At 38.0% G+C, this 12,326-nt stretch overlaps 3 protein-coding genes across 4 annotated transcripts; all 3 read right to left on the reverse strand.

Moving 5' to 3' along the window:
- Window positions 1–2,043: 2,043 nt before the first annotated feature.
- On the reverse strand, window positions 2,044–5,964 carry IQD24 (IQ-domain 24). Of its 2 annotated transcripts, XM_088118617.1 has the most exons (4): window positions 5,314–5,964; window positions 3,826–4,026; window positions 3,234–3,311; window positions 2,876–3,014 (listed from the first exon to the last, which is right to left on the reverse strand). In XM_088118617.1, the coding sequence occupies exons 1-3, from the start codon at window positions 5,653–5,655 to the stop codon at window positions 3,258–3,260; spliced, it is 597 nt and encodes a 198-aa protein (XP_087974743.1). In that variant the 5' UTR covers window positions 5,656–5,964; the 3' UTR covers window positions 2,876–3,014; window positions 3,234–3,257. The 2 variants fall into 2 exon arrangements, with proteins under 2 accessions (XP_087974742.1, XP_087974743.1); XM_088118616.1 differs by lacking the exons at window positions 3,826–4,026; window positions 5,314–5,964 and adding an exon at window positions 3,633–3,819 and having other exon boundaries at window positions 2,044–3,014.
- A 1,250-nt stretch (window positions 5,965–7,214) lies between these two features.
- LOC111011385 (stamen-specific protein FIL1) lies at window positions 7,215–8,056 on the reverse strand. Its single transcript, XM_022285111.2, has 2 exons — window positions 7,500–8,056; window positions 7,215–7,409 (listed from the first exon to the last, which is right to left on the reverse strand). The coding sequence occupies exons 1-2, from the start codon at window positions 7,774–7,776 to the stop codon at window positions 7,399–7,401; spliced, it is 288 nt and encodes a 95-aa protein (XP_022140803.1). The 5' UTR covers window positions 7,777–8,056; the 3' UTR covers window positions 7,215–7,398.
- Window positions 7,977–12,052, reverse strand: LOC111011384 (putative methyltransferase PMT15). Its single transcript, XM_022285109.2, has 6 exons — window positions 11,166–12,052; window positions 9,674–9,884; window positions 9,284–9,581; window positions 8,811–9,203; window positions 8,543–8,620; window positions 7,977–8,385 (listed from the first exon to the last, which is right to left on the reverse strand). The coding sequence occupies exons 1-6, from the start codon at window positions 11,766–11,768 to the stop codon at window positions 8,142–8,144; spliced, it is 1,827 nt and encodes a 608-aa protein (XP_022140801.1). The 5' UTR covers window positions 11,769–12,052; the 3' UTR covers window positions 7,977–8,141.
- Between the last annotated feature and the right edge of the window lie 274 nt (window positions 12,053–12,326).

A 12,326-nucleotide genomic window follows, 5' to 3' on the forward strand; every position in this document is an offset into this window, starting at 1 on the left:
CTACAGAGCCTATTTCATCTAACATAAAAAATGGGATTACAAACAACTTCAAGTTCTTCAAGAGGCTTAAACTCTCCTCATCTTATTGAACTCTAGAATGGTATATTCTCTGCTTGCCACCTCACTCACTGCTTATTCCATGCCTTTACATAACATAATGTTATATTATTTGTTACTACAAAATGCCACATGTGCACGAGTTTAAGAGTTCTCTCATTCTGAACTACATTAGGATCTCATCCACATTCTTTGATGATCCTATTAGAAGTGAACAATCCTAGGAGTGCAAGTCTGCAACTTAATTTCCTTTCGAATATTACATCATAAATATTAGGTGAAGATGTAAACTTTTGACCAATTGAAGAGGCAGAGATGCATTAACCATTAAACTATATTATGTCTAAACAGTGTAAAACAAAATCATAGAAAAGACCTCATTTAATTGTGCTTCTGTAGCTTTTGAAGATATCAAATAGTTGTATCTTTTCTTTTTCAAATTTCAATCATTTCAAATGGGAAAACTCAACTGAATAATCCAAAGAGAAAAAGAAATTGCCTCTTAACAACTGACATGATTTTGCACATCAGATTTTGTCTTGAGGCTGCCTTCCATGATGATTTTCTGGAGGTGGAAGGGTCAACCAGACAGGAACTGTTATAATTGCATTGATTTTTAACTTCCAAATTAATTCAACCATTTGGAGAGCAATTAATTCTCTCTTTTAGAAAAGCAAGCTGCATTGCATGCTCTCAAAAACAGGCCCTTTTCACGTGAGACTGAAAAAGTTTCATCCTTTTGCTTTAATCTCCAATGGTCCCATAAAGGAATTCATAAGCTGATATTACCAGTAACAATGAAGAATCGAGAAGGAAAAAGAAAACAGAGAACCATTATAAACTGCTTCCACTTCATTATCTCTTTCTTCTGTGTTTCTGAGGTTTTCAAAAATACTTTTTGCCTTAATGTGCTTTTCGTTAGTTAAAGACATTTTTACGCTATTCTAAAAGTCATGTCAAACTCAATCTAGGAGATGGTAAAAATTTTGAAAAGCATTTTTAGTGAGTAAATACAACTATTTGGAAACAACCCCATCTACTGGAGCTATTCATACTACTCGAGGACAAGTCACATTTGACAGTGAAATCTAGAGACATCTTAACCGAAGCTCTTGTACCTTAATATTCTCCCTCTCTCTCACTGTGTAACTCATTGGCCTGTTGTGAGTATCCGAGGCTGCGTTTTGTATTCACCATCCTATTTTGAATGCATAATGCATTGCAGCAACTTGCTGTGGTGTGGTCTTGTGGCCGCCGAGACACAAAAATTTGTTTAAAAGCGAACTTATTTAAAGTGGTTTCATTGTCCGTGAATGCATAGTGATTTTTTACAACTCCAAATTGCGCCATCTCTGTTGCCTTTTGAAAACACCTCTCTCCAACTTATTAATTGGTCTTATTTTTTCACCAAACATTAGCTTTTTCAACTTATGAGATCTGGATTTTTTCCCCATTTGCCACGCCCGTGATTTCCTTTTTGGAGTAGACTATATATTACATTTCCACTTTCAAATTTAGTCTGTTTCTAAAGTTCAGTTCCTGTCAACTTTGTAATGATGTTGATATGATATTTTACCATATGGTAACTTTTCTACTTGAAAGTTGTTAGAATAGTAGCCATGGCTGTTGCACTTTGATTCGTAATTATATGGAACTATTTTTGGAAGGATAGTTAATGGATTTGAGGAATCAATACGTTGGTTTTTAGATCATATTCTCAGCGTGGATTTTGAAGGCATGCACATAACATATGCAGACTTGGGAGGAATGTTCTATGGTTCTAACTGTCGCTGTGTGGTCTGTTATACATTGTCACTCGTTATTGTTTATTTACAACGTGAATCCACCTATCAGAATACTCAATCACAGCTGAAAATTGAATATAATCTCCTAGAACATGAAAGATTCCCAGATCAAGGTTCATCGAAGAAGTTGCAAAATTGCAGCAGTGTTTGAAAATGCACAGATTGTAGAGATGAACAGAGGTTGATGAATGGTCATATTGGCGTACAATTAAAATTTCAAAGTCATTGGCTAGCACTCGAAACATGGAAGTATTGTCTATTTGTGGTCAACAAGTTGTAGACTAAACATCAGAAGTGGTCAAATAATTACAACAATTACAGTGCTACTGAATAAAGAAAGGCACACGCACACACACAACATAAACCAAAAAAAAAAAGATGGAAGGAAAGTTACAAAACAAACAAAGATCATCTTGATTTGGTACTTGCAAACTTAGCCATGCGGCCAGCTACAGAATTGACATTGTTTGATGAGTTGGGTTCATGGGAGATACCGTTGTTAGAAAAGCTCCCTGCATCCCAAGATCCCTGAGCATACCACTTGTTCGATCCATATTTCTCAAACTCGACCCTCTGTTTCGGGGCACTTTGCGATCTGACTTTTGCTTTCGACGACTCTGTGTTAGCCATATAGTTTGGATAGCCTGCATAGCCGCTAAAATATCCCCATGCGTACTCGCTTCTTGTTGGCGACAAGGTAGCTCTCCTTGCGCTATTTCCGCGCCTGGATGAGGCAGAATGCACTTGCGGACTATTTTCTGCTGTTCTTGGAGCTGCTTCATATTTTCCAACAGGGAATTTTAAAGAGCTCAAGGATGCTTCACCCGATGAAAGACTTGACATTGGATTTGCAGCCTTTGACGAGTGTTTCAATGGGGAGTCGACTGTAATAAAGCTCTGATTTTTGAAATCTGGAGCCATTTGAGAATTCTTAAAGCCGCTGATGTTGCCTTGTTGGGACTTCAAATGAGGTTTCCATGTATCTACTTCAAGGATTTTGTCAATTTTCTCATCTTCAGCATGAATATTTTTGAGTGGCATATCTCGATTATTCCACAAGTTTTCTTCCATCCAACGGTCTAACCAACTCGACCCGACTTGCGGTCTATCAATAACAGTGCCATCCTTCAAGTTTGCATTGGAACCACATCTCTGCAAGAGTTGGTAATGAGAGTTGAAAATAAATATTACTCTTGGGGTTAAAATATTCAAGCATCAGAATCTGATCGCAATATCAGAGTCTGCAATAACTTGAATCAATTCAAGCATAACAGAATATAAAGCGCAAATATGAATGAAAATCACACCAGAGCTTAGAAAAACTAAAAAAAACAAAAGCCATCCAGCTACAAATGACTTTAACTCTAATACCTTCAGAAGAGTGGAGTTGTCAAATTAACTGTGATGGACACAGAGTTGATGTTCATTTCCGTTGGGGATCGCTTGGACCTACCAAAAGAAGGAAGGTAATAGTGAGCATTTTCAGAAAAAAATAGAGCTAATTAAAATGCTAAAACTTTAGTGTATCAAACGAGTAACCAGCAGAGAACTTTTCCTGCATATATTATTGCATTTGCAATGAAGGAACAACCAATTCAAATATTGGTTTTGCCACTGCTGAATATTATTATCGTTTAGATCCAAGTACAGAGTAAAATGCATTTTCAATAGAAATTACCGCGGGTGGTATATTATATTGTGATTATATTCAGAATTACTAGACATTACATAAAGTCAGGAGGCAAACAGAAATTCAACGATTTGGTTTACCAGATTCCAGGATCTTTTCTATTGAGTTGAACCCACAAAACAGGAGTTCTAATTCATTCTAAGCTTTATGGTTGTAGCAAGCAATGAAGCAAATGTGCAACAGCTCCTTTGGAGCTCGAAGAAGACAATGTGCTACAATGGCATTAACAAAAGCATCAAAAAGAAGGATTAAAATAGGATGACGAACACGTACATGTACATGAGCGAGTGAGGACTTTCTGGTAGAATGCACCGAATCGGATAAGTTTGAGCGACCAGCACGAGCTCGGGTCTGCAATCTAACCAGTGTCTGCATCCGCCGTAGCATGTCAGCCATTTGCTTTCTCACAATGTGACCTCTCACCAAAGCTTGAAGCTTTACTAACGCTTTTAGTGCCCTAAGTGCCCTCCTTGCCTACAAAGTTTCACCCAAAAGTTAGACACAATAATAGCCAAAACTCTTTCTGCAACTCATACTAAAAAAGTCTCTTGAATTACTATTATTTGGTCAAATGAATGTGGAAGGAGCCATGATGGGGGAAGGGGAACAAAGCGTAAAAGAATTGCCAGCAATGCCAAAATGCAGCTTTTTTTAAAAAAAATGCAGCTTTTTTACAACCATTTGAACAAAACAAAGGCTATGGAGTCACTTTCATTATTATAAGCAGACCATTTAATTAATTATACAGCAGGTATAGCTTTTTATTTCTCCCCACAATTTATGAAACAAATCCCAAAAGTTAACGTTAAACTCAAAAAAGGAGAAGCATGGCTGGCAATGATCCACTGGATTAATTATCAAGGAAAAAACCTAAACTTGAAAGGGAAGGACCCACCCCACCAATGTCATTTATAATTTAGGCAAAGAAATAGGCAATTAGTTGACAAAAGAAAGTGGAATCATGTCAACAAGTATAATCTCCTACGGCCACCACCACAAGAAATGGTCGTGATCGCCTTGGAATTGGTCGAGGAACAGCAAGATGTCAACACGTGTTGATGCAATACACGTGCAACCATTAGAACAGTGGATGGAGATACAACACAAATAGACATCCATGGACAATACGGAGTTGGATGTTCTAAGATGCTGAGATCACACATCCACTTGTGTCGGCGCACTAACCCAACCCATTTTTCCTTCTACCCACTTAATTTTCCGGGAAAATTATAAGGACCACTTCATTTTTTGTGCTTGAACTTAGCTAAGAATCAAGACCAGAACATAAAAGAAAAGGGAAAGTGAAGTATCGGATAATGGAACGTGGAGACGCAATCCCGAATGCCCATGTGAAGTTTTTTTTTTTTCTCTTTTTTCTTTTCACTGTCTGAAAAGATAAAGAGTAGCTATTCTAAAGAAATGTAGAAGTAGCCGAGTAGGTAAGTTTTTTTTTCCCCCATTTGGGTCAACAGGGAAAGGGGGAATTCAAATTTGTAGATTTGAGCTCAAACGAAATCAAATTCTAGAAAACTACGGCGAAATGCAAACTTTCTAAAAGTTAATGTTTGAAAAAATTGAAGCGAAAAATTATCTCCAGCCAAAAGCAAAACCCACTTCGAGTAACTCGAAAAGGTCAAAACTGGGGCTTGGAAACGGACCCCCCACTATTGCTAAAACTAAAATCCTCCACTATTCCAGGTCAATGGGAATGATTACAGCCATAGTGGAAGGGGAAATTTGAGGGCAAAAGAGGGAACTCACCAAATAGCCCCGAAAAGCCGACTGGATTTGAACGGCAGCCGCGTCCTCCATCCAACGGCGGTTGGGATTTGCGTGAGTGGTGCCGGTGGTGGTGAGGCGGACAACCTCGGCGGCGGCGTGGGCGGCAGCTAGGGCGGCCTCGGCGACGGCGGCGGTGGCGGCGGCGACCGCAATCGCGTGCTTGTTGGCATCGAGAGGCTCGGTGTAGGAAGAGGAGGGGCCAAATGCATTGGGTTGGGGATTGTGATCGGTGGATTTCGCGAAGCTCCAGCGCTTGTTCTTCTTGTTGGAAGGGTCGATGGGGGGCTTTTTTGGAGCGAAGAGCCGCCGGAGAAAGCCCATGAAATGGTTGTGGGAACAGAGGGCTACGAAAGTGAGGTGAAGACCAAAGTATTGGGATTGGAAAGCAAAACCATGGCTGTTCTGGTATTGGTAATTTGGTAGTGGGTTGGAAAATAAATATCAGAGAATGGAAGAGAAGAAGAGGAGAGTTAATTCGTGTAGAAAATAGAAACAGGGAAGGGGCAGAGCAGAAGTAAGGGAGTTTTGGATTTGGGAATTGTGATGTGAGCAACTTACGCGCCAACGCGCTTCTACGACCTGTCTACATCACGCGCCCAGCTTCCATGTTTCTGTGGTTCAGGATTTCTGATGCTTTTTTCATTTCTTTCTGATGCTTTTTTTCTTGCTAAGTTTCTGGAGAGTTTTTCATGAGTCCATTTTCTCTATTAATCAAAATATCGCGTCAAACTTTATCTTGGTTAATTTAATGATTTTTTTTTTTAGAGTTTTCTACGTTATTTTATGTTTAAATTAATAAGCGAATTAAAGGAAGTTTAATAGATGGTATAAATTGCATTGCCTATCTAAATTTATTGTTTAAGATCATCAAATTAAAAGTTTTTAGTTATAATTTATAAAATTTCTCGAGTTTACGGCTGAAAAAGGAAAATTTCTGAAAATAATTTATTATTAAGTTTTCTAAAATAATAATTTAACCAAAATACTTATGAAAATACTCTTCAGATTTATATAGCTTATTTAGTCTATAGACTTTCAATTTGTTATTTTGATTTTTAAACTTAAAGCAAATACGTTATTTTAATCCTTGTTGTGTTATTCTCTGCAAATGGATATTGTGATTCCAAATATATGTGTGTTAATGTATAGATGTGGATATGTATTTGAAATAAATGGTAGATGGCAAAATAATAACATACTGCATTTGTTAAAGAGCGAATTCTCAATTTAATAGAATTTTGTAAAATTATAATTTTACCTTCAATATATTCCAAACGATCCCGTCATTGGGTAGAAAGAAGGTTAAGATTTAAAAAAAAAAAAAAAAAAAAAACTCATTTATCAATTATTATTACTTTAATTATTTTATTGATTGAGAGGTGGAATTTGATCAGTGAACTGAGTTGAGTTTCATGAGCGGTATGTTCACGTATTCAAATATATTACTTTTTTCGACAAATTTTAACGATTTCTTGCAAGAACGCATAAAAATTAACATTGAATTGATTTTAGACGGATTGAAAATGTGACAATACCTGGCTTTTTGTTGTTGTTCCTGTTTCAAATTGATCTATTTGAAAGAGATTCTTGAGTTGAGGATGAGAAAGAAAAGGGTGTGATTCTCCTACCTCATTTTCAAATTGTTATATTTGAAAGACATTGTTGAAGAAAAGAGTGTGATTCTCCTAACAATCGTTCATATCTACCCTTCAACCACAAATTCATTCAGCAAACAGCTTAAAATCATCTCTCTTTATCCCTCTCAGATTTGGTTGAATTATCAGCATTATTAATGCAGGATTAGGTAGTTTCTTTCCTGTTTATTGTTATTCAACCCCAACTTCTGCTCTTATTTCTTCAGTTGTTGTAAACTAATAATAGAGAGAGGAAAAAAAGCTTCCATTTTATTCAACTAAACCTGACTTCTGTGAACATTGGCCTGGCCTCAGATCAGAGGACACCAGAAACAGTAAAGAAAAAACCAAACGACAACAAAACAAAACCAAATTATAGAACTCCACCATTATTCATTTGCTTTGAATCTCCCTCCATTTACCTTCTCCTCTAGTTTGTGCCTGAAATCAAGCAGAAATAAACCCCCTCATCATTCAACACACCCAATTCAAATGGTTAAGAAAAACAGAGAAAAAAGGAAAAAAACTAACCACAAGAGAGAGGTGGGAGGTGGCAAAGAGAAGGGAGGGTGGAGGCAATTCTGATGGTGCTGCAAAGGCAATCCTGCTGCACACCTTGGAGCGCACCACAGCACTCTGGGCTTGGGTTGCTGGCTGCACCAGGCAACACAAATGGTGCACAGCCATTCAGGTTGCTGAGCTGAGCTGAGCAGCTCTGTGCCTGTCCCTGTGCCTGACCCAACCAGCTCTGCCCCATCACCACAGCCACTAAAAACACCACCGCAACTTGCTTCATCATGCCTGCCATTCTTGATTGCTTTTATTTCTCTCTTCTTTCTGCTTCTGCTTCTGTTGTTTGATGATTTCTTCAGGCTTTTGGGTGTTATTTATAGGTGAAGGAAGATTCAGTTTTGCATGAGTTACCTACACACACCAATTCTGAGTTCATAGCTTTTTTGTGTTGGGTAGTCCAAAATCAACCTCAAATGGAGAGATTCGAAATGCTCATTCATCACAACAGTTTAGATAACACGCTTTGTTCAATGATCCACAGTTCTTTGATTGATTACACCAAAAAGGAAAAGCAAAAATGGGAGGGGAAATGTAATTTTATAAAGCCTACGGTAGGTAAAAAATAAAGTAGGAAAAAAAATGGAAAGTGAGAGGCAGTGGTTAAGTTGCTTTAGATCCCTGTTGATCTGAAAGTGCAGGAGCTGTCCAATAGTTTTTTACTGCAAATAGAAGTTTCTCATTGTGATTAGGTCCATCTTCACCATGCACAATTTGACTGCTCCAGTTCAACTTATCGGTTATCGTCTTGATTTTTGCCAAAATGTCGATGTTTTCTCGGAAGATTACGCTTCCTTCTGGCCTCAGAATTCTGTCCATCTCTAGTAGAATATCTTCCATCTCACATCTGCAATGCAGTTTCAACAAAAACACCATTTTGACATCTTTTAGAAGCAATGGAAAATCAACAAAAGCTCAAAATGCTCTGCTCTCTACAGAACTTTGTTCAAACTGTTGCATGAATAAATCTTCACATTTTCATAGTCTATGGAAAAAGGCAATACCTATTCTCATAGAGGCTAAAAACTGAATCTGCGTGAATGAAGTCATAAGTTCTTGGATAAGTAGACATTGCCTCACACCTGCAATCCATCCACAGGACATAAATTACTCAAAATGAACAAAATCCAATGAGTTTTTTAATGCATGATCACATGTCCATTTTCTTGTGGTGCTCATTAAGTAGTAAAATCATCATATTTAGGCGTGTGTCATGGTAACGTTTTCGTTTTCTGTTTCTTGTTTCTCACGTCATGGGCGTTAAATACTTACCAATCTTGATACGTGCCGATCAAACCCCTGTCGTATATGACTCCGAGCGTATTGACTTTGACATTCACAGGGACGACATTCATCACCCAAACTGGATCATCAACCAGAGCAGCAGCAAATCCACCCAAGAAAGCATTCATGTCTAAGAAATTGCGGTAGCGGCCGGGCTGACCCAGCTGATTGTTGATGGTTCTGTAATATGACAACCTCTTCTTCCATAGTTCAGAATCATGAATGAAAGTTTCCTGTGTCACCCCTTTCACATTTCCCCTGCTGATCCTCTGTGGGATTGCATTTAGCCTCTCTGGCCATCTCGCCAACTTCCCTCCTGCAATTTCCTTGCTGCTTGAAACCTCTGGCAAGTGTGTCAAACAAGCTTGCATTTCTGTATACCTGAAAAGTGAAAAGGATCAAATTCAACTCCAAATGAGAGGGCAAAAGTTCTGAATGAGAGGAGAATGAAGAGAGGATACCAAGCTGTGTCAGGATCTTGAGCATCACAGAAAGGTGGATTCTTTGCTATCTTGCGGTTGGCTTTGCAGTTGAAGTGATTGATGGGCTTCTGCCAAATGGCAATGTCACCATCTTCCACCAGCTTAGTCCAGCACAGGCTTTTGGCCACCCTTTCAATGGCAGTCTGCTCAGCTTTCAAGTCCTCTTTAGTCCTCTCCCAGCCTTTCCAATGCTTCTTCCAGTTGATCGGAGGGCCCGACAAGATCCAGTACCCGCCGGGGCGTAGAACTCGGTCAACTTCTATGAGGAAAATCCCATCTGCAACATAAAAAATGACATCAAAACAAAAGAATGACATTGCCAAAGAGTGCAGGAATATGGGAGTTTTTTTAAATTGTTGAAGTAAATACCATATTGGGACCAGGGAATGAGGCAGCGAGAGCAATGAGCCATGTCAAAGGCGGAAGAAGGATAAGGCAATCTCTTAGAAGCAAGAATGCCAATGAGTGCAGGAACTCCCCTCTCCAAAGCAAATTGAACTTGAGCTTCGTGGGTGTCCCTTGGAGCAAACGACATCGTTACAATGTCCCTTGACAGCAGATAAGCTCCCCAGCTTCCCACCTTGTTCACCATCACCCAAATTTTTTACTTAAGTATTATTAGTTCGTTAATGAAAAGAAACAGTTAAATTATAAGTTTAATACACCAACTTTTTGTGTCTAATAACTTCTTACTTCTACATTGTTGTGGTTATATAGAAAAACACACTCGTATTAAAATTCAATATAATGTATTATATTATTTACCCTTTTTATTATATGTCTAAAGAGTAAAGACTCCCTTACAGCAGAGTTTTACAACAGAGTTTCATGAATGAAATATAGAATGAAGATGGTCCCTAAACTTTAAAACGCAATTTTTAATTTTCAATTTCATGGTTAATAGCTCACATGAGTTTAACTTTGTAGTAATTGACACTTGTCTCTAACTAAGATGTCATGAGGTTGAGTCTTCCACCTCCACTCTTTGTATTCAAAGAAAAAAAATTATATCTAATAAATTCTCCAAACTTTTAATTGAATATCTAATAGCCCTTAATTTATTTGACAACTAAAAATTCATAAATTTATTAGATACAAAATTTGAAGTTAAGGATTTTATTATCTTATGTTAAATAAATTTGTCAATTTTGAAAAGTTTTAATAAATTGAGGACTTTTAGACATAAAAGTTAAATTTTCAAACATATGCTCAACTTCAAAAACCTAGACACAAAATTGTACTAAAAAAACAAATTGGAAGTTGAAAAGTTTACTACGTAAAATACTAATAATACAAAAAGAAAAAAAAAGAGAGAGAGAAATATTTTATTGGGAATACTAATATTATTATGACAGAGAGAATCATGGGATTTCCCAAACCAATTTCTGCGCCATGACTGCCACTTGGACCGTCCATTTTAGGGTCAACCAGAAAAGGAAGCGTTACCCTTATGAACAGATTTCAAAACTGCCTTGTTTCCTTTTAAATTCTTTTTTTTTTTTCATAAAATTATATTTGTACAAAAACTGCTACATACTTTCTTCACACTGTACTGCATGTTCTAAATATCTTAATTTTCAAACCTTCACACTTCAAAAATACTTTTTATGTACACCCGTTTCAGAAAAGTACTTGAATCAATTTAATTAATTAAAAGATCCATGATTTTCTCCAACCCATTCTAATTAATCAATGACCCAATTTCAGATTTTTGCACTTCCCATATGTAGAATAATAACATTATTCTAAAATAATAAAACGGTTTCCTGTCCTTTCCACTTCATCAGACATGATGGGGGAATGTTTGTTAGCAAATTAAATGATTTCAAACAAATTTAAAAAAAAAAATTGAAGTAATTACCCCACAGCCGGTATCAATGGCGGTTCTGATGGAGCCATCTTTGAGATTAATGAGCTTGCCAATATGGTCAATGTATGCATCAGCTCCATCAGGGAACATGGTCCCTCCGCCGGGGAATCTGAAGGTGTCGCCTTCGTATCTGATCCAATTCTGCACAGCCTTCTCCACCGTCAGATCTTTATGTGGCACGTTGACGTACCACGCGAGATCTCTGCTGTGGGGCCACACGAAGGGATTCCGGTACCCCGGCGGCGGAGGAATCCGGCACTTCAAAACCTCTTCCTTTTCCGGGCAGTGCCTCTCTCTGTAAATCAGTCTGTTCCTCGTGAATTTCAGCGACCTCTGCGTGTCCTCGCATGGCGTGTACTCGCTGTACTCCACGCCGCACGCCGGAAAGTACTTCACGGGCGCGGCGGCGGCGGTGATGGTGGTGTTTTTGTTTTTGGTTTGGATGGTAGTGGTGCATTCGGCGGCGCCGGAGGGCTGCTGGCGGAGGCCGAGGAAGTAAGAGGAGATGGAGAGAATGAGGATGAGGGAGAGGGTGTAGATTTTCCTCCATTGGCCATGGGAATTATTAGTGGGTTTTGAAGATTTGGAGGCCATGGGGGAGAAATTTTAATTAATTGAAACCAGATTGGGATTCTTCTAATTGGCCATGGCCATGGAGAGATTACAGAACCAGAGAGGAGGTGATATATTTATATAAGGCAATGAAATAGAAATTGATTGTGAAGGATTTTGAAATAATATTATTATTCTCTGTCTCTGTGCGACCAAAATTTGGAAGGTTCAGTGCCAGCCAGTGATATGTGTAAGAATGGTATTATGTCAAGAGAATCATTGTTCGAAAATATTCACCACCCATTAAATTAATTGATAAATAAGATAGAAAAATGAAAAACAATAAATTGGTGGTCGTCGGTATATACACATTGTTCATAATTGTTTTCCATTCATTAACTTGGTTGTAACTTAGGATTTGTACGTGTATCTTTTAAAGAGGCTTTAATTGGTTTCTTTTAACTTCTAATTTTTGTATTTAATACACATTCTGGTTGGTTAGATATTTACTTGTGTGCATGCATTGTTGATGGTATTATTTTGAAGATTATGCGGTGGACTTGGCGGCGATAAAACTAGAGAGATGCAGATGATAACACG

The sequence above is a fragment of the Momordica charantia genome (genome assembly GCF_013281855.1).
Source record: "Momordica charantia cultivar OHB3-1 chromosome 10 unlocalized genomic scaffold, Mcharantia_2.0 BLBB01000010.1, whole genome shotgun sequence".
NCBI classification, from domain to species: domain Eukaryota; kingdom Viridiplantae; phylum Streptophyta; class Magnoliopsida; order Cucurbitales; family Cucurbitaceae; genus Momordica; species Momordica charantia.